General features: G+C 36.1%; 2 protein-coding genes and 8 pseudogenes across 10 annotated transcripts, besides 3 other annotated features; 5 read left to right on the top strand and 5 right to left on the bottom strand.

Annotated features, from left to right (window-relative positions):
• Positions 1 to 19919: part of a mobile genetic element that runs on past the window's edge.
• On the bottom strand, positions 514 to 666 carry TVAGG3_1056600 (uncharacterized protein; the record flags this gene model as incomplete). The annotated part of the gene is made up of 1 exon (XM_051255885.1): positions 514 to 666. The coding sequence occupies one exon, from the start codon at positions 664 to 666 to the stop codon at positions 514 to 516; it is 153 nt and encodes a 50-aa protein (XP_051081459.1).
• TVAGG3_1056590 lies at positions 2078 to 2653 on the top strand (annotated as a pseudogene). Its single transcript has one exon. A coding segment is annotated over exon 1 (576 nt).
• On the top strand, positions 3444 to 5578 carry TVAGG3_1056580 (annotated as a pseudogene). The gene has a single exon. A coding segment is annotated over exon 1 (2135 nt).
• TVAGG3_1056570 lies at positions 5615 to 6233 on the top strand (annotated as a pseudogene). Its single transcript has one exon. A coding segment is annotated over exon 1 (619 nt).
• Positions 11540 to 12598, bottom strand: TVAGG3_1056560 (annotated as a pseudogene). Its single transcript has one exon. A coding segment is annotated over exon 1 (1059 nt).
• TVAGG3_1056550 lies at positions 12678 to 13485 on the bottom strand (annotated as a pseudogene). The gene has a single exon. A coding segment is annotated over exon 1 (808 nt).
• Positions 13490 to 14026, bottom strand: TVAGG3_1056540 (protein of unknown function, DUF4106 family; the record flags this gene model as incomplete). Its single annotated transcript, XM_051255884.1, has 1 exon — positions 13490 to 14026. The coding sequence occupies one exon, from the start codon at positions 14024 to 14026 to the stop codon at positions 13490 to 13492; it is 537 nt and encodes a 178-aa protein (XP_051081458.1).
• On the bottom strand, positions 18573 to 19419 carry TVAGG3_1056530 (annotated as a pseudogene). The gene has a single exon. A coding segment is annotated over exon 1 (847 nt).
• Positions 19826 to 19919: a terminal%2Cinverted (terminal inverted repeat of Maverick-3 transposon ID:TVAGG3_1056520).
• A 123-nt stretch (positions 19920 to 20042) lies between these two features.
• Positions 20043 to 23879: part of a mobile genetic element that runs on past the window's edge.
• TVAGG3_1056510 lies at positions 21238 to 22532 on the top strand (annotated as a pseudogene). The gene has a single exon. A coding segment is annotated over exon 1 (1295 nt).
• On the top strand, positions 22890 to 23879 carry TVAGG3_1056500 (annotated as a pseudogene). The gene has a single exon. A coding segment is annotated over exon 1 (990 nt).

The raw sequence follows: 23879 nt of genomic DNA, 5'->3' as shown, positions 1-23879 counted from the left end.
TCTGACACAAACCAGAAGAAACCTGAAATAGTTGCACTATATCTTAAGTTCAAAAGAGACAATCCTATAATATCTCATATGTTTGATTTAATGAACCCAGTAGGTTCTATTTATACATCTATGGATGAAAGAGGTCCTCAAGCAATGTTTGGTGTTGGTGCATGGGAACAAATACTCGAAAGGTTTTTGTATTGTGCAAATCTTCAAAAGGAAACAGGTGGAAGCAAAAGGATATCTGTCGACAACTTGCCACCACATAGTCATTCTGGTACAACAAGTTCTAATGGAAACCATAGTCATAGGGTTTTGCAAACAAATATACACTGTTTCTCAGACTTCAATGCAAATTCAAGTTATGTCAAGAACTCATTTTCCAAACGACCCAGTAGACTGGAATGGAATGTGGACAGATACAACTGGAAACCACCAACATACTTTTACAACAACATCTACAGGACGAGGTAAAAAATACATGCCACCTTACATGACAGTTTGTGCATGGTATAGAATTGCTTAGTCGTCATTTTCAACTTCTTTAGCATATTCGTCAGGAGTTGTCTTATATTTGTTAGGAACTGTCTTTGAAAGTATACCACCTTGAACTTTGACAAGTTTGAAACGAGGTCTGACAATAGTCGTTTTATCTTCTGCTTGCAGTCTGTACATTTTGCCATGTTTGCCTAAAACTTCATAATATTCTCTTGTATACTTTCTTCTATTTTTACGAACACGAATGTGAGTACCTGTCGGGTACTTGTTGTTGTCATAGTCAATAGTATTTTCATATGGGTCGCGTTTAGGTATTTCTATTTTTACTTTGTCTCCTTTCTGAAGTTTGAAGCCCGGCATTCTTTCTTGTTTGTCTCTTTTGACTAAATATTAAATATATAGTCTTTCTCTAAGTCAGGGTTGTTTTTCATTTCTTCGGGGGAGTGGTTTCCCAAACCTTTTTGTTTACGGCTATTGTAAATATTTAAAACTTGTCTCATCTTTGCCATGGAGAAATGTCTGTACTTGTCGTCATATGACATTTCATTACCTCACCACCTTGTGGTTGGTTTAAGTCTCTTAACATTTTTATACAACCGTCAATGACACCAAGAGCAGAATGGTTTTGGTCGACAATGAAATATTGGTTTACATTTTTTGAACGCAGATAGTTTTTAATATCGTCTGATTTGAAAGAACTTTCACAGTCAGATGTCAGTTTTGTTGGATGGTATTTGTCAACGAATATTGTCAAAGCAGTTTTCACATCTAAAATATTTTTGGACTGTAATGGTATGGCTTCACAGTATCTTGTGTTTTGACCGACAAATATTAGCCAGTATGGTGGTCCATCTTCTCTATACCTCGGAATGTTTTCCAAGATATCCATAAACCAAGCATTTGGTGTTGAACTAAAGATTTTTACCATGAGTGCTTTCTTTGTCGCTTTAGAAACATAGGGGTCCTTGTTTGGATTCGTCATTTTTTAACCCATAAGAAATGGGTTTATTTGGCGCATTAGCAGGAGTCGCATCTAGATTTTTACCCGCAGTGGGAACAATAGCCAGAGGTGTATTTGGAGTTGGAAGGAAGATTTTGAGTACATTAGGTATACTTAAAGAGAAAGCACAACCTATTATACAAACTGTACAGAAAGGTTGGGATGTAGCACGAGATGCAGCAAATCTTATTCCAAATCCTGAAACAAGAGGAAAAGTTCAAGGATGGATGGACAATGTAAGAAGACAAGCAGGAAACTACTATAACAAAGCAAATGACTACTATAACCAAGCAGGACACTATATGGACCAAGGTGAAAGATTCTTTAACAGAGGATATAACCATGCACAACAGTGGGTAAACAAACCAACCTCAACCGCCTCAAACGTGGGATGTAAAGTTTTTTACTGAGATGAAATGAACAATACAGCATTGAGACAAATGGGTTCAAGATGGCTTTGTCGGCTTCCAGCAGTTACACCACGTGTTTGTCAAGTTCTTCCTATACCTCAGGAAGTTTTAGACCGACTTAAAAAACCTAAACAACCAGTTGAAAACAAACCAAACTAAAATTTTTTACTGAGATGAAATGACCGAAGAAGTTGAAACGTAGATCACCCACAAACAAAAAGTTCAGAACCATTGTCAAAACCTGTCAAAGAACTTACAGATGAAGAGAAAAATTCAATAATAGAAAGTGTGAGGTCTGGAAATACAAACCCCAACTACAAAGTCACTTTTCATAGAAATGGAACGGCTAGTATCTCAAAAAAGAAACAGACTCTCACAAATAAAATATTGAAGTCTGAAGGAGTTTATGAGACAACAGATGGAAAAGTTTACTTCACTGACCAACAGTTCATTATAGAACATCTCATTGACTTAGAGTCGAAATATTCTAAACTTTACAACAAACACAAAAAGTTGAAAGGAAAACAAAAACAAATGGCATATGATATTTATGAAGATGTTAACGACACAACTGTTCCTGCAAGTGAGTAAAGTCAGAGAACCGAAAAGTGACGAAAAACCATAGAAGAAGAAAAACCAAAAACTGAAGATAAACCAAAACCAAAGTTTAGTTTGGAACTAAACCAAGTCAACCTTCATTAGCTGGTATGGGTTGGCGTCAAAGACTTATGGTAGCGGCGGTTATGTTAAGTAAAGAGAAAAAATATATTTTTTTATTTTATTTGAAATGTACGCTGAGTTTGTTGGAGAAGACCGTTGGGAAACTTGTTTGTTAGATGAAGAGTATGAAATGGCATACCATTTAAAACAAAACATTTTTAAAAAAATATTTTTTTTATTTATTTGAAATGTACGCTGAGTTTGTTGGAGAAGACCGTTGGGAAACTTGTTTGTTAGATGAGAAATATGAAATTCACTGTTGTGAGTCATTTGAAGTCAGAAACAAAAAGACAAAAAGAGTTTTAAGCGAATGGAGCGAAATGACGGATATGCTTATTTGAGGATGGGTGGAAAAACTATCTTAAACATGTCTCATTGCAACTCATTTTATACCGAACCCTAACAATTTACCTTTTGTAGACCATATAAACCATATAAGAAACGACAATAGACTTGAAAACTTGCGTTGGGTCACTCGTTCTGAAAACAATAAGAACAAAGGCAAATTTGGAGATATTGTATTCGAATTTGTCGACGAACTAGAAGATGAAACAATTGAAATTACAGACTATGGTAAGCATACGTTTGAGTTTTACTATATAGCGAAGAACAAGACTCATTCTACTTTTATACCGGCGTAAACTATAGGAAATTACAAGTATATTTTACTAAGGCGGGCTATGCTCATGTAAACGCTAGAGATACAGATGGAAAATGCGTTCGAATACTTCTTAACAAATTCAAGAAGCTATATGGCATACCATTTTAAAACGTTTTTAAAACAGTATATATTTTTTATTTTTATAAAAATGCCCTTGTATAGAATGGATAGAAAGTCTGCTAGAATAAAAGCAGAGTTGCAAAGATATGGTTGGAGAGTTTCAAAGAATTTTAAATATAGGAAGGGAAGACCCATAAAAGTCTATGACAAATTGCTGGTCTGCTACGAAATGGACTTAAACAGCACGCGCCAATTATCCAAACAGATTAGAGAGGTTAGAAGAAGAGCGTCTTATGGAAATGCCTTTCGATGTTACTGAGCCTCAAGTTGAAGGACACGACGGCTTTGCCAGATTCTACTGGAAACATGACGAACAATTGCATCCTTTAAGAAGGAAAAAAGGTAGTCGTGAAGACGCACATGCTCCCATGGAAAGAACAAGATATGCATATGAAAAATACCGTGAAGTTAGAAGTAAAATTACATCTGGTCGAACCTTTACAGTAAACTTTGACGAAGGAAAGAACAAAGAAGGCTTCATGGGAGTACTTGCTGCCATACAAGACGGAAATAAGAAAGGACACAATCTCAGACTAACCGTAACAGATTTAGATGGCCATATTTACTATGCGCATGGCAATGTCACAACAGCCGCACAACTTCTTGACGCTTTCAAGACTACAAAGAGAGAACAAATGTTTGACTCCGACTCAGATATTTTGAATGCAATTGAAGGAATTGCAAGCGTGAAGTTCGAATGGTATCAACCTAACCCTCAAGCAGTCAGACAACATGCTGGATACTTCCCGTTCATAAACAAGTCTGACATTGACTTGACAAGGTATGGAATTTACAATTCAATTGAAAAAATTGTCAACGAACCTTGCATTCTTACATGTCTCAGGAACTCTGGTCTTGTTACAGATGAGAAAATGAAGTATCTTGAGTCATGTGTGAAAACAAGGTACCTTCTTAGAGGTCAATTGGCAAAAATTGCACCGTTGGCAAATGTCAATATCCGAGTTAACATACCTACAGCTAAAGGTTTTTCACATGACGACTATGTTGTTGACAAAGACTTACCATGGTTGAAGATTGCAATTGTCCATAACCACTTCATGTTGAACGAAAGTCTTACAAACCCATTCTTTGGTAAAAGTAAGTGCAACATTGTCAGAGCTGTTAACATTCTTTTCGAGAAAGGTTTGTTGGAACCAATTCCAGACGACAAGCTTACAGAAAGTTTTGTACCAAAAGAGGAAACAAACTTTTCATTGTTGGTAAGACCAAAAGTTGTTCCAGACAAAGTTCTAGCACAAAAGAAGTACACAGTTCCAAAAGGAGTTGGATTGTTCGGATACCAACCTGAACCAGAAGAACTTCCAATGAGGTTGCAAGAACTTCAAGATGCTATAAACAAACTTCCATTGAGGCATCCAATCGACGTCAAATTGTATTGGAGAGCATCAGAGTTAGGTCAGAAGGTTTTTATATGAAACAGGTTGCTTTGACGATGTTTATGAGATAACAGGAGAAGTTTCTCAGAAGATAAGAGACTCGCTTGAATTTCCAAAAACTGGACCGATTGGATGCGACAAGTTCGACTCATATGAAAAAATATACTATGTCGACCTTAACGCTGCATACATGAGGTTTGTCCAATATATTCCGACTGGAATTCCAAACGAAGATGGTGAGTTCCCGGGAAGGAACTATACAGTTGGAAAAGTCATACAACAGATGTATGATATTAGGAAAGCTTCAAACCCCAAACTTGCAATGACACTCAAATTGCTTATGAATTCGACATGGGGATATTCCATTAAGAAACCTCAAAAGATGAAGAGTAAACATTATGAGAAGGTCGACAACTTTGTTGAAAGGTTTTCTCCTTTTGTTTTGAAGTACGAGTTCACCGAAGGTCAAAGTGGCTTAGTAACCACATTAAAACCTATTGTCGAACATTGGTCTTACCCTCAGTTCGCAAAGGCAGTCCTTGACAACTACAACAAATTCTTCTCCGAGGTCAAATCCAAAGTGAAGGTATACTACGAGAACATCGACGCGCTCATGACGAACGAAGAAGGCTATAACAAACTCATTGAAATGGGAATGGTCGGTGAAAAGATGGGCCTTTTTAAGCTAGACAAGGTATTTTCCGAAGTTCATGTAATATCAAAAAGGAAATACTGGGGTATACTTGAAGACGGCACAGAAATAAAACATTGCATGAAATAAAACGTTTTTAAAACCATATATTTTTACATATATGAAATGCTTCAGGTTGAAAAACAAAGAACAAAAGTAGCAGATACAAAACCGTTAGACTATATCTTCACAAATGCCGGTAGGACTATTTCAGATGAAGAAATTTCATCCCGTTCATACAGGTTTGACTATCCAGTTCGTTGGCTTCAAAGTCCTTCAGATGCAAAGGCAATAGGATTTAGAAGAGTTTTGTTTTCAAATAGAACGAACGCGTTTATGTTTGCAGTATATTTTCATGGTCAATATAAAGGTTCTGATGGTCTAATAGAAAAATTTGACGAAATGAAAATCTTTACAATTCGTTCAGACGAAAGTCTTGAGAAAACTCTAAATGACTTCCAAACTCAAATAAACAAATACTACTGGGAATTTCAAGAAAAATACCACTCTTTACTAAATGGAACATACTATCTGAAACTAGAATATAACAAGATGAACTCAACCGTTTCATTTCAAAAGATTGAAATTAACCCTCCAAGAGATACAGAGTTTTTATATTGGGGAGTAGACAAGCGTTCTTGGGCACAATTTCTTCGGTTACTAAAACCAGAACGAACCATTACCACCAGATGGTCCATTTAATTTTATACTTCCACCAGCAAGATTTGACAGTTTATAGAAACGTGTTTGACCCTCAAAATGTCATGTGTCATGCAAGTTTCAGTTCAAGCAACAACAGTTTTCTATGTATTGGTAAGGACTTTTATGACTTTGCTTCTAAATTCTACGAACCACCTAGTAACAGTTTCTCTGACTTTCAAGTTTGTTCACAACAAACGGTGTGCAGCATATTATTCTTGTACTATGACTTTTATCTCGAATTGTCTTTCATATACAACTACGGAAAAGTGCTGAAAAAGTATTGAAAAATGAGTTTTGGTTAGATGTTTTTTTAGGTGTGCCTATGTGCCTATGTGCCTCGGTCAAATGAACCTCCCCGAAAAAGTGTGACAACACGACATTTTGACAACATCGTAGAAAACACACAAAACTCATGAATTTTGTGCTGAAAAAGCAACCGCCGGAATTCCGGCGGTTGGTATATTCTTCACAAAATGCTTGTTTTGAGGTCGAGCCATTTTTGGCCCTACCGTATTTTTCAACCAAAACTCTTGAATTCGGCAAAAATATATTTTAGGCGACCAGGTCACCAGGTCACCAGGTCAAATGAACTTCTTTTAAAAAGTGTGACAACACGACATTTTGACAACATCGTAGAAAACACGCAAAACTCTTGAATTTTGTATAAAAAAAGCAACCGCCGGAATTCCGGCGGTTGGTATATTCTTCACAAATGCTTGTTTTGAGGTCGAGCCATTTTTGGCCCTACGTATTTTTCAACCAAAACTCTTGAATTCGGCAAAAATATATTTTAGGTAGTTTTTTAAAAAAATATTTTTTTATTTTTTATTGTAAGAACATGTTAGCAACAACAGCACCAAACTCGTTAGTCATGAACCCAACTTCAATGTTAGTAGAGATGAAAAGCTTCATTCCTTCTTCATATACTTTCGAAACAACAATCCAGAAGATAAAGCAAGAACTTCTCCAAGAGATTTAGACTGTAGTGCGAAAGATGAAACAAATGAAGAATATCTTTATGAAATGCAGGATATTATTGACCATCTACCTAAACTTCCTGAAATACAACAACAAAAGCTCACTATTCCTGAATTCGATGAAATAGAAGTCAAAGCAACTGACTCAGTTGAAACCAAGAAGTTCATACGTAATGTAAACTATGAGTTCCTTGGATTTCATTGCAACCACAAAGACTGCGATATGGTATATTTCATGGACATATATAAATCTGAGGAGTTTAAGACCTACGACAACTTTGTTTCGTTAGTTGCTGAATGTGTATGGCAGATAAGAGATGAAGATAGAAGAGGTAAGGTATGGAACCAACAAATAAAACCAGCAGCCTTTGAGTTAAAGAAAACCATTTACGCCTTGGTCATACTTGCAGGTAAGGTTTCAGATATAACGCAAAAAATGAACCCACAATGTTCAAAATGTAAAGCAGACAAGGAAATATAAACTACTCCGTCAAAGAGATAGAACGTATGAGAAAAGACTATGCTGGACTTAAAGAAAGAAGTAGAGAAACCAGTAGAGGATAAAATGGACATGTTGACATTTCTGAACAAAAAACTATCCACTGCTGACGATTTTCTTTTTCAGATGTCAAGAAGAAATATAAAGAAACCTTCGGCATTGTTAAAACATTCGATGTACTGACAGAAGAAATAGAAGCTACAAAACTGTTTAGAATTTCAAATATACATCGTACATACCATGTAAAACGCTTATAAAACATTTATGGTAGAAATATATTTTTGTCTGATTTACACTCATTGACGAAGAAATCTTGACAACACGACATTTTGACAACATCGTAGAAAACACACAAAACTCATGAATTTTGTGCTGAAAAAGCAACCGCCGGAATTCCGGCGGTTGGTATATTCTTCACAAAATGCTTGTTTTGAGGTCGAGCCATTTTTGGCCCCACCGTATTTTTCAACCAAAACTCATTTTTGTCTGATTTACGCTCATTGACGATGAAATCTTGACAAAACATTTACGATGAAATCTATTTCCTGTGTTGTTGTCAAAATGTCATGTTGTCAGTAATTTTAAGAGAAGTTCATTTGACCGAGGCACATGGGCACATGGTCTCACCTAAATATATTTTTGCTGAAAAATGACCAAATTTCATGATATAACTGTATTTTTTTTACGAAGTGAACTTTAACACTTCGTCAAAAAAATAGCGTTTACCATATACTACGCTTATGAAAATCGTGAAATTTTGACGAAGTGAACTTTAACACTTCGTCAAAAAAATAGCGTTTACCATATACTACGCTTATGAAAATCGTGAAAAAATGCGACCCCGACTTTTACAGGGGTCACCTAAAACACATGAAAATCGTCAAAAAAATCCCTGAAATCATGAATTTCCTCAAGATAGAAAAAATAAAAAAATAACGCTAGTTTTTTAAAATATTTTTTTTTATTTTGTATGTAATAAAGAACAGGAAATGACAAACACTGAGTTTGAAACAGTTAAAAAGATAGACAATGAGACCAAAGTGGTTAGAATTGGTGATTTAAACGTAAGATACTCAAAGAAATACAAAAAATATTCTTTGTCAGACATTTTAACACCATCTGGAAAGAGAGCAAAGGACTGGGTTAGAAATGCTTCTAGTCAGAAAATTTGACAAGAAATCCTGAGCTTTTGATATCGGTAAGATTTCATGGAACTACAGCATATCTTATAGACAAAAGTCTTATACCACTAGTTTTGTTCTGGATTGACCCAGTTGTTGGATATAATTTCATAACATATGGTTCATTCGATACTGAACGTTGCAGTGAAGGCTTACTTTATATCGTTCAGAAACCGAAGGACTTCAATACAAAGAGATATAAGATAGGAAGAACATTTAATATAACTAAAAGATATGACAGTACAGTCAATAGAGTTAAGGTTGTGTTTGTAAATGATATGAGAGCTGCTGAAACAGAACTGCTTGAAGTTTTTGAGAAAATGTATGGTGCCCACGAAAGGTAAAGAAACGTTTGAAGTAGATGAGATAGATAGTGCTATAAAATTATTGACGAAGTTGCTGAAAAATACATGTAAAGCGTTTATTTTTCAAGCTTGACACCAAAGATGGCTCAGGTAGCTCTATAAGGTAAATTGTCTTGTCCGAGTCCTTCTGGCATTCCGAGTCCTTCCTTCCAACATTCCGAGTCCTTCCTTCCAACAGGAAAAGTCCTTCCTTCCAACAGGAAAAGTCCTTCCTTCCAACAGGAAAAAAATTTCTTGACAACTGGAAGAACTCTTCCTTCCGACAGGACACAAACGAATGTCCGACGTACCACCAACCGAGTCCATTCCAAAGCCAGAAGAACCGACAGCCCCAGCACCACAACAGACTAAGACTCAACACTTACATTTTTTACGCTTGACCCCTCACAATTTGAACTTTGTTCGCGTAGATATGAATTCTGAAAGAAGTATGAGGGTCTTGTATGACTTTGTACTTCTCCCATAGTTCATGTCTGTCAAACTTACCTGCCATGGACTCTTTCATAAGTTCCATGAAATCGTCTTCGGACAATCCGGGGAAAAGTACAATGTCAGTAAGTATTCTCTTTACATCCTTACTTAAACTCTTGGCTGTCTGTACACAAATGACAACTGAAATGTTAAAGTGTCTGAGCTTCTTAAGAATTCGACACATGTCTTGTTCTCTATTCTTTAACAAAGGATGAGAAGCAAAGTCATCTAAGATAAGAAGACATCTATGAGGGTAAGTCTTCCAATCGTAAGATTGCAATTTCTTCGAAATGTATTCTATCTCTTTCTGTTTGTTTCTGAAGTGTTTCTTCTCTAATATTCTCTGCATTTCCTCATTTGGGTCTTTAAACTTAGAATTGACATACTCATTTATAGCATTGTACTTCAAAACTCTTCTTTGGTACTTCTTTATCCAATCTAACAACTCAGAGTCTTTTATACTTACTAGTTTGGACTTCTTTATAATATCTTTGAACGAATTGACGGTTTGGTCAAATTGACCAGAAGTACTACAAATGACTACTAACTCATAGAATGGGTTCTTCTCATCTAGTTCTTGTTGTTGTGCAGCCATTTTAAGATAAGTGAAAGTCTTACCCGACCCAGGCGGTGCAATTAGACCTGTTATACCATTCTGAGCAAATAAGAACTTGTCATGTATGGGTTTTATCTGAGCATTTTCTAATTTCACCTTGTTCTTGTTTAAAACATTCTCAAATTTCTTGTCAATGTCAGCAAACTTTTTTTCTAACATATTTTTAGAAAAATTAAAACTTTTATCTTTTAGAAAATGTCTAGCGATTTCGCCATCTATATTCGAGACAAGCTTTTCGACAGCAAAACATCTGTAGACCATAAAATCTTACATAGTGTAAACAAGAAAGGTGAATTTGTTCTAAAGTTCTGTTTCTGGGAATATGACAAGAACCATAAAACATTAAGCAGAGCAGTCTTAAAATTTGTCAATGACAGACTTGTTGACAGAGATGACGCCTCTTGGAGAGATGAAGTCCAACAAAACTTCTTAGAATGCAAAGAAGACACATGCGCTGTTCTTGAAGATGAAATAGAAAACAGAATAGAAGAGCTATTAAAGGACAAAGAACTTTTACAGAAATATGGTTCGGAGAAATTTGACATAACTCCACCAGAAAAGAAGAAGAGAGAAAAGAAAGAAAAGAAAGTAGAAGAAGAGAAGAAAGAACCAGAGCCAGAGAAGGGGAGATATGACATGTAAAAATAAAATTTTATTTTTAGAACATTTCTGGGTCAATGTCAATGTTCTCTTCCTCTTTAGGAGCAAACACCGGCTTAGACTCTAAAATCTTTTTACCCAATTTACCTTGAACTTCTACAACTTTAGACTCATAATATTCATAGTCGTCTGTCTTCTTTGGTTCATAAGGTATAACAAGTTTGTATGCTTTGCCTTCTTTAAGGTTTGAAAACCTTCTGTCAAAACTTTCTTTGACTGTCAACATACCTTCTATGTCTAAGTCTTCAAATTTCGCACCATTTTTAGTCACAATAGCAAACTTAACCGGTTCGATGTTCCAAACTTTGTCATATGTAGACTTTTCAAAATGGTAGAAGTAAACATTCAAATATGTGAATGGGTCTAGTTCTTCTTTAAGTCCTGACATGTACTTGTTTACTGAGATGAATTTCGTCATCTTTTCTATCGGATAAAAAAAATATATATTTTAAAAATTTACTCAGAAAAATTTTTCTTTGTATATACACCATTCTGTACATCCAAAAGACTTTTGACATTTGCCAAGAATGTTCGTTTAGACGCTGTCATATAACCATACTCTTGACAATACTGTTTATACGAATCGTACAATGACCTTTCATCTAAACACTCAAAGTCAGTTTCATCTATGAACAGTTCATATACACTCTTGTTTGCTTCTAACAATGTTTGTCTCTCTTCGGTATGTGGAATTTGTCTTGGATTGAACTTAGAAATATCTAATGTCATGAAATATGAGAACAAGTGGTTGTAAAAGTCAGGTGTCAAAGTTTCTGCTAAGTCGTCAAAATATTCTGTATCTTGCATATGAGAATCTGACGTTCTGACAACTACATATCTTCTGTCAGAACTTTCTAACTTCATCGGAACAGCGTTATTTGAAACCATGACGAAGTTTGCAACATTTTCACAAACTCTTTGGTCTTTATATTTTCTTTCAACAACTCCAACTTTGTCTGTTATAAGACTCTTCAAAGCATCTGAGTTCAAAACTTTTGTTGTATCTATACTTTGAAGTTCGTTACATACTATAAGTTTCATATTCTCTATTGAGAGTTAAACTTGCCACAGATTTTTCTAAGTTTGTCATATTCGGGTTCGAATAGCCCTCTAACAGTTTGCACAAAATATCTGTAAAGAAAGTGTTCTTACCAGTTCCTTGTTTTCCAATTATGATGAGAGCAGTTTCATTTTTAGCACTTGGATGTTGTAAGATGTTTGCAAACCAACATAAGATATACTCATAGACTCTTTCGTTTCCATTGCATATAATTTCTTTGACATGGTCTAACCAAGCTTCTATAACATTTTCTTTCCATTCTACTTGTTCATATTTATATCCAGTGAAGATAGAATAGAAGTTTGGAGAAGGTGTATAGAACTTTATACCACGAACTGAAAAATCTTCAAGTTTTGACAATAAGATATCCCAAGCATCTAACATCTTCATGCCAACTTGTACGACTTTTATTTTCTTAAGTTTCTGTCTACATTCTTGTTCTGAAACTATTGTTGCTCTTGGTTTGTTAAAGACTACATCCCATTCTTTCATGACATAACATTCTGGGGCAGAGTCGACATAAATGACTAAACGTTTCAAATTCTCGACTGCTTTGTTATAGTCTCTAAATGGACACATATTTCTGAACGCTTGGAAGTCATAAAAATCTGAAACATCTATTCTGTACATTTTTATAAAAATAAAAAAAATATTTTTTTTATTCTTGACTTTGTTGTTGCATTTGTTCCATTTGTTGCATTTGTTGTTCTTGAGCTATTTTGTTGTTGAAGTTGTTCTTGTAGTACAATACTTTCACCAGTTGCATCTTCCAATTCGAAACTTTCTGCCGTCATTGACAAATACATAGGACATAAAAGTTTTACAGGAACAAAGTTTGCGTCGACTAAGGTTAAGTTTATGTTTGCTAAAGTGTTTGAGTTCACTAAAGCTGAAAACTCTGCATTCGAATGAACAATAGGCAAACCAGCAGAGAAAGTGTTGTTTATACGCATGAGTATCTTTTGGTCATAGTAGTTTCTGTCGACATTCGAATAACACTTTGAACCTAAGTTTGAAACAATATATAAAATAGGTGTACTTAAAGTCAATGGAACAGATAGACCTTGTATGACACCTTTTCCTGTTATAGGAAACTGTTGGTAGTAAAAACCAGATATAAGTTTTGTATTATAGCTCATATCGTTTATAGTAAACTCAGTCGGACATCCAAACATAATGAAACCTGCTCTAGTTGCAGCACATGTTACATCCGTCCTTAAAGTATTAAATAAGTCAACAAAACCTGTTGGTGGTATATCTGAGTAAGTATCTTCAAAGAAGTATTTTTTACCATTCACAACAACAAAGTCTTCTGGTGTCAAAAGAGCAAAACAGGCTTTAGTCGTCATTGTGTTTAAGGTTAGTTTACAATATCGTCCTTGAGGACTTTGTAAGTTTGTTGTTATAGAATTATATGACTCAGGGTTTTTAGTCGTAATAGTATAAACCACTATGTCTTCTGCCATTTACTTAGCAACTAAATTTTAATGAAATGTTGTGGTCGTCAAATATTTTTATAACGTCTGGGAAACTATATTTTAAGTTCAACGTCTCACCTCCTTTCATAACGTATATCTTGTCAATGACATTATATGAAACACCACAGCAAGCAATGTCGGGTTCTATTTCTTTGATGTTTATATCGTCTGCCTCTGTCAAAAGTTTCAATAGTTCTTTCAAAACTTCATGAGGTGCAATGACATATGAGTTCACTTTTACAGGGTTGTGTTCGACCAAGTTTAACATTAGACCTAAAGCTTGACAAATCTTCTCCTGAGTTTTAAGTTTGTCTTTAAGTTGTTGGTAGTCGTTTCGAATATCTGCAACAGAACTTAACTCTCTGCTAACTTCAGGGTATGTTGGTTGTTCTTTTACAGGAACTATTGTTATACCATCTTCGTCTTCGTATGGTTTCCCCACTTCAACATCTCTGTCTTTGACATTGACAACAACACTTTGACTGTTTGTTTGAGTTGGTGAATTTAACTTCACATCTGCCACCGCCATTAAACCTTTTGAAACACTTACGCTTCTATTTTTCGGAAATGACATTTTACTTAGAATAAAAAGATGGACGTATTCGAGTATCTCTTCGAATTGAAGCAAAACAAAGTTTACACACACAAACAATACAAGTTCATTGACAGAATAGTTCTTTACACAAACAATGGAAAATGTTATAGAATAGCAATATTTGCTGAACCAAAATATTTTCATAAAGCAAAGAAAGTTGGTATAACTGAAATGGTGAAAGTTCTTGAAGCAGACAAAAATATAACAACAAAACTTACAGATATTTCTAAAGGTAAGTTTATCTTACAATTTTATGTCAAAACTGGCGTACTGTCAATATTTGACGGAGAGAAGTCAGTTCAAGAACAACTTACTGACCTGCTGCCAAAATCTGCTCGATGGAAGCTGTCGTTATGCCAATCTGAGGAGCTCCAGCAGGTTTCATCGAACGAATCTTCAAAAGAGCATCTTCCGTGAAAAGTGCTATTGGTTTTGTAAACTTCTTTGCTTTCAATTCATCTGGACCGTCTCTGTCACCAGTATATTGTATTTGAACTGTACCAACAGTTGAAATACCACCCATAAAGTCTTCTGAGTCAGCAAATGGAATGCCAAGCCAAAAGTTTGAACGGTCTCCATTTGTATATTGAGTTTTTTGACCTCCTGTATGAGTCCATACTTTCACATATGGCATAATAGAACTTTGCATTTCAGGGTTAATGGTTGTTGTGAAGTTGTTGTTAAAGTTCATAGCATCTAATGTCAAGTTGTATGACCTCATATCCTCAACTGTAGAATATTCTTCTCTTGGATAATATTTGCCATCTATGTTTATATGATATTTAATACCGGGGTTGTAGAAACAAGAATAGTCATTTATAGTTCGTCTGAACAGTACAAACATAGTATCTGCATGTTTCATTGCAGTTGTTAAAGCAATATCTGTTCTTGCACCTGGGTCAGCACTTTGGTTTCCAACTTCACCTGCAAAGTCTTTGACAGATATTTGGTGTATAGGGAACATAAGTGGAACTGCAATATATTTGGCAGCTAAAGCATTTGAAATATCTGGGTCCAACATATAGACTGCAAGTCTGCTTTCTATTCTCTTGCATTCAAACTTTTCGCATGTAAACTTAACTGGGTCCCAAGCAGTTCCAGCAGCATTGAAATAATAGTTTACTTCAGTGTTGAAGTTTGAGAAACCAAAGTCTAAGTCAACTTTGTCTTTGCAAAAGTCGGCGAATGACGTTTGATTTCTCCCTTTACGTCTGTAAGAGTGAATGGGTCTTGTGTTGGTGCAATGACTAAGTTATTTTGTCTGCTTGGAGTAAGTTCGATAGAAATTTTTCCTGCCCAGTTTGGCAAGTATCTTAAAAACCTGAAGATGAGGAAAGATGACAAAGGAACTCTAAGTTTCAGTTTTACTTTGGTTACTGCTGCTGCAGTTTGTCCAGAAAGGTCAACATAAACTCCTGGAACGTTAGGGTCAAGTCTTCTTATTTTCTCAATGGTTGCATACTGGTTGTTTGTTCTCTAGCTTGTGGTTGTACTGAGTTTTCTCAAAGCGAACCATTCATAGTTTGCCCATGTTACTGTTTGAACTAAGTCAGAGTTAGAATATATCTTATATCCATGAAAACTTCTGGAGCATATTGGTATCCGACATAGAAAATTCCATTGCAACCTTTCTTGTCAGACAACTTGGCAGAAAGGTTTATTTCAATGTCTTGTTCCACGTATAAGATGAGTTTGTCAATAGAAATTATATGAAACCTGTCGCAAGCAATATTACTGTTGTTGAAGAACCTTCTCCAAACTCACCTACGTTTCCATAAGAAACAGCAGTTGTATATTCGTAAGTTCCAGGAACTATTTCTGACCTTCTAATGGCATTGTCGCATTCGTTATACCATTCGGAAACATTTCCATTCATGGCATCCAAAACTGTTGGCGTTATATTCTGAGCGGCGTACATTTCATATGTGTAAAAATATAGAATAGTTGGATTTATATGTCATAATAGAACCCACGTGGACCAAGCTTTACTTTCTTCCTGACTGAGTTTTTAACTCTTCTTTTTCCTTCATTGCCACTACTTTTCACTAGATGAAGTTTAGTTCTTCACTACTTTCACTTTGTTCTACTCTTCTCTTCTTCTTTGGTAACTTGCCCTCTGCTTCAAGTTGTTGCATCTTTGCCTCATGTTCACCTAGTATGTTGTAAATTTCCCATGTCCTTTTTGCCTTTGGGCTCTGGTCGCCCATCTCAGGTAACCTATATCTAGAAAGATTTTGTCATAGTTTGTATTTGAGTCTTCGCGTATTGTTTGCATGACTCTTTCCTGAGTTTCCGGTTCAAGCTCTTCAAACAGAGCTTGTCCATATGGAATAAGCTCGTTTCCAATATATGTTTTTGTAGCCATTTCTGGTTTTCTTTCCATGTTACCAACAATATCTTTTGTGAATGGGAAAGCTTTTACCCAATGTTTCAGTCTTGCGTCGTTTATTTCTGTAGTTGGTTTTATTTTGTCAAGGAACATGTTTTTCAATACTAACATTTCATTTGGTACTGTCCATTTGAGTTTTCTTAAATATTCATCCCTTCTCAGTTCATTGTCTGCAAAGTAAGTTTTTATGACATTTTGTAACTTTCGTTTGCAAGGTCATGTACAATAGGTTCTCTTCCTTCTCCCTCCCTAACTTTCTTTCTAAACTCTTCACCAAATATACCATCTCTATGGTTCTGTGTAGTTCTTTGAGATAAATGTTTTAGAACGTCAGGTGTTATATTTCCATCAGCCATGTTCATTTCATACTGGTCCAAAATATCTGCATCTTTCATATCTTTCAATGGCATTAAAGCCGCGCTGAAAATACCAGCTATATCTGGTTCACCATTGACTTCCATTGCGTCTACAACTTCTTGGAATTGTGGTTGTAAGTTTATGAACCACCTATCCGGATTTGCTTTATGACCCCATCTCATTGTAGTTCCATAGTCTGCAGAAACAAAAGTAGGTTTGTTTCCATCTTGGTTAGGTTCTGAATGAACTTTAAACAAAGTTTCATTTCTATATGTTTTGTTGAAATTTAACCTTTTATTTTCACCGAGTTCATCCAAAGATTGAACGTTGTATGGTCGTAAGTAAAAAGGGTTGTTGTATTTGCGTACATTTTCTTTCAGTACTTCCATTCTATGCTGAATATTTTCATCTGGTGTTGGAGTCTTTTGTATGTCGGCAAACATTTTTCGATATTCTTCTACTATGTCAGCCGAATTTTTTTTAGACTCTTGGAAAGATTCCATATTCACCTCATACTCTTGTTGAGGGTCAAGATTTTTCGGCTGTTCCAAATCTTCATCTAGTTCTGTGAAGTTAGTTTCCAAAAGAGGGACTTGTTCGTTTCCTTCAGGCTCTTCTAGCTGTTGTTGCTGAACTATTTCTTCCATGTCTGGTTGTATCTGAACTTCTTCCTGTGGAGTTTCTTGTACCTCATCTGCTGGCATTTCATATATTCCGAGACCGTTTTTAACAAGTTCCCTATCTAAGTCATCCGGACTCATAAACCTTTCTTCTTTCGTTCCGTCTCTATTTTTTACGCGTTTCATGAAGAGAGTTGAATTGTCATTTAGCTCTGACACCAAATATCTCGGAGTAAATTCATTCATGTCATTTGGATGATATGCTATTAAATCATATCCCTTAGCGAGCTTGTATTTTCCAGGTTTGAAATTATATCCCATTTGGTGCTGAACCATAAAGCTAAATAGGTTCGGGTCAGTATTTCCTTCCTTGAACTTTCTAATAGCTTCTTTATATCTGTCACTAAAATCACAAGAGTAGCTGGGTAACCATAGTCTTCTTTAAGCATTTTTAAGAAATCTTGGTTTCCTTGTTCTCTACTTCTTTTATGTCCTTGCTCTGTTTGTTGTTGTTGTGCAGGGTTTTGAACTGTTGGTTGCTGTGCTGGTTGTGGAGGTGGTTGTTGTGCAGTGTTTTGAACTGTTGGTTGTTGTGCAGGGTTTTGAACTGTTGGTTGCTGTGCTGGTTGTGGAGGTGGTTGTTGTGCTGGTTTTGGTGCATGCCTGTGTCTGTGTCCATGTGACGATGTAAATGTTTTAGGTAGTCCTGGTGCAGGTGCTTTCTCTTGGAGGGTTTGGTGGTATATAGGGTTCCACTAGCTAGTATATAAGTTCCACCACAGCTGGTATATAAGTTCCACAGCTGGCACATATGTTCCATCTGCAGCATAGTGTCCTACCTGACTTTTCGTTTTTAAGAAAGCATTTACTAGGTCTGTTTTGGTCTGTTGTAACTCTTTTTCTTGACTTTCCACAACAGTTGCTCTAACGGCGTCATAGGCACTTTGAACTACCTGTCTCGTTGCTGCATCTGTTATTTTCGTCATATTTTGTGCTACTTCTCTTAACTCGTTGTCGAAACCTTCAGACTTCAGTTTCTTTCCAGATGAGAAGTCGTTCACTAGTTTCACCTTACTATGAAGAGCTTCGAAGGCGTTCTTAAAGTCAGCATTTGTTAAAGCTTCATTTGAACTGTCTTCATCCGCTTGTATTTTTGTCCTTATTGACCCTATAAGCTGGGCTGCTTTAGCGTTGGCTTGGGCATCTAACCAGTCATTGTTAGCTTTTATATATTCTGCGCTTTTCATTGCCTTTTGCATAGCTGCGTCGTTATTTTTACTTTCTTGTGCTAAGTTTTCATACTGTACGGTTTGGTTTTGCAACTGTAAAAGTTTTTCTGCTTTTACATTTGCTTCAACTTCTTTTTTATACTCATCGCTATCCATATATGTCTTCAGGGCTTTTTGTTTTATCTCTTCATCTTTCAGTACTTTATATTGAGTAGTATGGTTTTTCAAATTTATGACATCTTGTTCCATTTTTGCTACTTCTGCTGCTTTTTCTGACACTTTTTTCGCATATTGCTCTGTACTTAGTTCTTTCAGTTGTTCTTCTTTCTTCTTTTTCTCTACGTTTAACTCATTGAGTTTCTTTGTGTGTCTGTCGTATTCTAGTTTCTTTTCGTTTTCACTTATTTGCTTCTGTATGTCTATGTTTGACTTTTTGACATCTGATATTTGATTTTTGAGTGAACTCAAATTCATTTGACTTTGAGGGTTATAGGCTGTTCCGTCTGCAGCTCCACCATAGCCTGCCATTTTCGCTAAAAGTGCCGCTCTTAAACCTCCACTCTGTGCACCAAAAACTCGGTTTAAAAGCATAGGATTGCTTGACATTTGTTGCAACATAGTGGGGTCATTCAGCATTTGTTGTTGCAACTGTTGTTGTGGTGTTAGTTTTACTATTGGATGTTTCAATGCTCTCTTCCTCTTACGTATATTCTTACGTATCCTACGTGGCATTTTAAGTGAAGTAAAAAAGAGGCTTTTGACAGATGTTTATATGACACTTTCTCCGGTTTATAGGACCTCTCTCATATTCTATCTTATCGTATCTAAAACTCACAGTCATGTATGTCCTCTAACCATCTCATAACGGTTTCCAAACCACTTTTATCGGATGTAAAGTAAAAACATGGATGGTTATGTAAAACGTCTAAAGTTTCTAAAGAGTCTCTCAAAGTATACTTCCTTGGAACGCCCGTAACTTTACCTGTAGCGACGACAGACCCTTACTTGTCCGGACATAGTTATACTATTTTGAGTCCTCTACCGAAAAGTCAACGACAACGACTTTCAAAAATTTTAAGGGCTAGAAGGCACGAAGTGCCTGGGAAGCCCCCTTCACCCAAAAAAAACCTCATTTTATACCTCATTGCATACTAAACATCTTTGGGGCTAGAGGGCACGAAGTGCCTGGAGGCCCCACTACCTTTTTTTTTTTTTTTTTTTTTTTTTTTTTTATTCATTAATTATCTTAGCTCAACTAAAAATTGTTATGTCGAATAGGTTAAATCTCTCCAAAATGAATAAGTTCAATACAATAATTATAATAAAAAGTTTTCATGTTGCCTACAGATTGTATGAAAAAAAAAAAAAAAAAAAAAAAAAAAAGGTAATGGGGCCTCCAGGCACTTCGTGCCCTCTAGCCCCAAAGATGTTTAGTATGCAATGAGGTATAAAATGAGGTTTTTTTGGGGTGAAGGGGGCTTCCCAGGCACTTCGTGCCTTCTAGCCCTTAAAATTTTTGAAAGTCGTTGCTGTTGACTTTTCGGTAGAGGACTCAAAATAGTATAACTATGTCCGGACAAGTAAGGGTCTATCGTCGCTACAGTAAAGTTACGGGCGTTCCAAGGAAGTATACTTTGAGAGACTCTTTAGAAACTTTAGACGTTTTACATAACCATCCATGTTTTTACTTTACATCCGATAAAAGTGGTTTGGAAACCGTTATGAGATGGTTAGAGGACATACATGACTGTGAGTTTTAGATACGATAAGATAGAATATGAGAGAGGTCCTATAAACCGGAGAAAGTGTCATATAAACATCTGTCAAAAGCCTCTTTTTTACTTCACTTAAAATGCCACGTAGGATACGTAAGAATATACGTAAGAGGAAGAGAGCATTGAAACATCCAATAGTAAAACTAACACCACAACAACAGTTGCAACAAACAAATGCTGAATGACCCCACTATGTTGCAACAAATGTCAAGCAATCCTATGCTTTTAAACCGAGTTTTGGTGCACAGAGTGGAGGTTTAAGAGCGGCACTTTTAGCGAAAATGGCAGGCTATGGTGGAGCTGCAGACGGAACAGCTATAACCCTCAAAGTCAAATGAATTTGAGTTCACTCAAAAATCAAATATCAGATGTCAAAAAGTCAAACATAGACATACAGAAGCAAATAAGTGAAAACGAAAAGAAACTAGAATATGACAGACACACAAAGAAACTCAATGAGTTAAACGTAGAGAAAAAGAAGAAAGAAGAACAACTGAAAGAACTAAGTAGAGAATATGCGAAAAAAGTGTCAGAAAAAGCAGCAGAAGTAGCAAAAATGGAACAAGATGTCATAAATTTGAAAAACCATACTACTCAATATAAAGTACTGAAAGATGAAGAGATAAAACAAAAAGCCCTGAAGACATATATGGATAGCGATGAGTATAAAAAAGAAGTTGAAGCAAATGTAAAGGCAGAAAAACTTTTACAGTTGCAAAACCAAACCGTACAGTATGAAAACTTAGCACAAGAAAGTAAAAATAACGACGCAGCCATGCAAAAGGCAATGAAAAGCGCAGAATATATAAAAGCTAACAATGACTGGTTAGATGCCCAAGCCAACGCTAAAGCAGCCCAGCTTATAGGGTCAATAAGGACAAAAATACAAGCGGATGAAGACAGTTCAAATGAAGCTTTAACAAATGCTGACTTTAAGAACGCCTTCGAAGCTCTTCATAGTAAGGTGAAACTAGTGAACGACTTCTCATCTGGAAAGAAACTGAAGTCTGAAGGTTTCGACAAAGAGTTAAAAGAAGTAGCACAAAATATGACGAAAATAACAGATGCAGCAACGAGACAGGTAGTTCAAAGTGCCTATGACGCCGTTAGAGCAACTGTTGTGGAAAGTCAAGAAAAAGAGTTACAACAGACCAAAACAGACCTAGTAAATGCTTTCTTAAAAACGAAAAGTCAGGTAGGACACTATGCTGCAGATGGAACATATGTGCCAGCTGGTGGAACATATATACCAGCTGTTGGAATTTATATACCACCAAACCCTCCAAGAGAAGCACCTGCACCAGGACTACCTAAAACATTTACATCGTCACATGGACACAGACACAGGCATGCACCAAAACCAACACAACAACCACAACCAGCACAACAACAACCAACACAACAACCACCTCCACAACCAGCACAACAACCACCTCCACAACCAGCACAGCAACCAACAGTTCAAAACCCTGCACAACAACAACAACAAACAGAGCAAGGACATAAAAGAAGTAGAGAACAAGGAAACCAAGATTTCTTAAAAATGCTTAAAGAAGACTATGGTTACCCAGATAGTATTGACTTTAGTGACAGATATAAAGAAGCTATTAGAAAGTTCAAGGAAGGAAATACTGACCCGAACCTATTTAGCTTTATGGCTCAGCACCAAATGGGATATAATTTCAAACCTGGAAAATACAAGCTCGCTAAGGGATATGATTTAATAGCATATCATCCAAATGACATGAACGAATTTACTCCGAGATATTTGGTGTCAGAGCTAAATGACAATTCAACTCTCTTCATGAAACGCGTAAAAAATAGAGACGGAACGAAAGAAGAAAGGTTTATGAGTCCGGATGACTTAGATAGGGAACTTGTTAAAACGGTCTCGGAATATATGAAATGCCAGCAGATGAGGTACAAGAAACTCCACAGGAAGAAGTTCAGATACAACCAGACATGGAAGAAATAGTTCAGCAACAACAGCTAGAAGAGCCTGAAGGAAACGAACAAGTCCCTCTTTTGGAAACTAACTTCACAGAACTAGATGAAGATTTGGAACAGCCGAAAAATCTTGACCCTCAACAAGAGTATGAGGTGAATATGGAATCTTTCCAAGAGTCTAAAAAAAATTCGGCTGACATAGTAGAAGAATATCGAAAAATGTTTGCCGACATACAAAAGACTCCAACACCAGATGAAAATATTCAGCATAGAATGGAAGTACTGAAAGAAAATGTACACAAATACAACAACCCTTTTTACTTACGAGCATTTAACGTTCAATCTTTGGATGAACTCGGTGAAAATAAAAGGTTAAATTTCAACAAAACATATAGAAATGAAACATTGTTTAAAGTTCATTCAGAACCTAACCAAGATGGAAACAAACCTACTTTTGTTTCTGCAGACTATGGAACTACAATGAGATGGGGTCATAAAGCTAATCCGGATAGGTGGTTCATAAACTTACAACCACAATTCCAAGAAGTTGTAGACGCAATGGAAGTGAATGGTGAACCAGATATAGCTGGTATTTTAAGCGCGGCTTTAATGCCATTGAAAGATATGAAACATGCAGATATTTTGGACCAGTATGAAATGAACATGGCTGATGGAAATATAACACCTGACGTTCTAAAACATTTATCTCAAAGAACTACACAGAACCATAGAGATGGTATATTTGGTGAAGAGTTTAGAAAGAAAGTTAGGGAGGAGAAGGAAGAGAACCTATTGTACATGACCTTGCAAACGAAAGTTTACAAAATGTCATAAAAACTTACTTTGCAGACAATGAACTGAGAAGGGATGAATATTTAAGAAAACTCAAATGGACAGTACCAAATGAAATGTTAGTATTGAAAAACATGTTCCTTGACAAAATAAAACCAACTACAGAAATAAATGACGCAAGACTGAAACATTGGGTAAAAGCTTTCCCATTCACAAAAGATATTGTTGGTAACATGGAAAGAAAACCAGAATGGCTACAAAAACATATATTTGGAAACGAGCTTATTCCATATGGACAGGCTCTGTTTGAAGAGCTTGAACCGGAAACTCAGGAAAGAGTCATGCAAACAATACGCGAAGACTCAAATACAAACTATGACAAAACTCTTTCTAGGATATAGGTTACCTGAGATGGGCGACCAGAGCCCAAAGGCAAAAAGGACATGGGAAATTTACAACATACTAGGTGAACATGAGGCAAAGATGCAACAACTTGAAGCAGAGGGCAAGTTACCAAAAGCGACACCAAAGAAGAAGAGAAGAGTAGAACAAAGTGAAAGTAGTGAAGAAGTAACTTCATCTAGTGAAAGTAGTGGCAATGAAGGAAAAAGAAGAGTTAAAAACTCAGTCAGGAAGAAAGTAAAGCTTGGTCCACGTGGGTTCTATTATGACATATAA

The sequence above is a fragment of the Trichomonas vaginalis genome, chromosome I, assembly GCF_026262505.1.
Source record: "Trichomonas vaginalis G3 chromosome I, whole genome shotgun sequence".
Lineage (NCBI taxonomy): Eukaryota > Parabasalia > Trichomonadida > Trichomonadidae > Trichomonas > Trichomonas vaginalis.
Note: the sequence above shows the minus strand (reverse complement) of the source record. Positions and strands in the feature narration are given on the sequence as shown.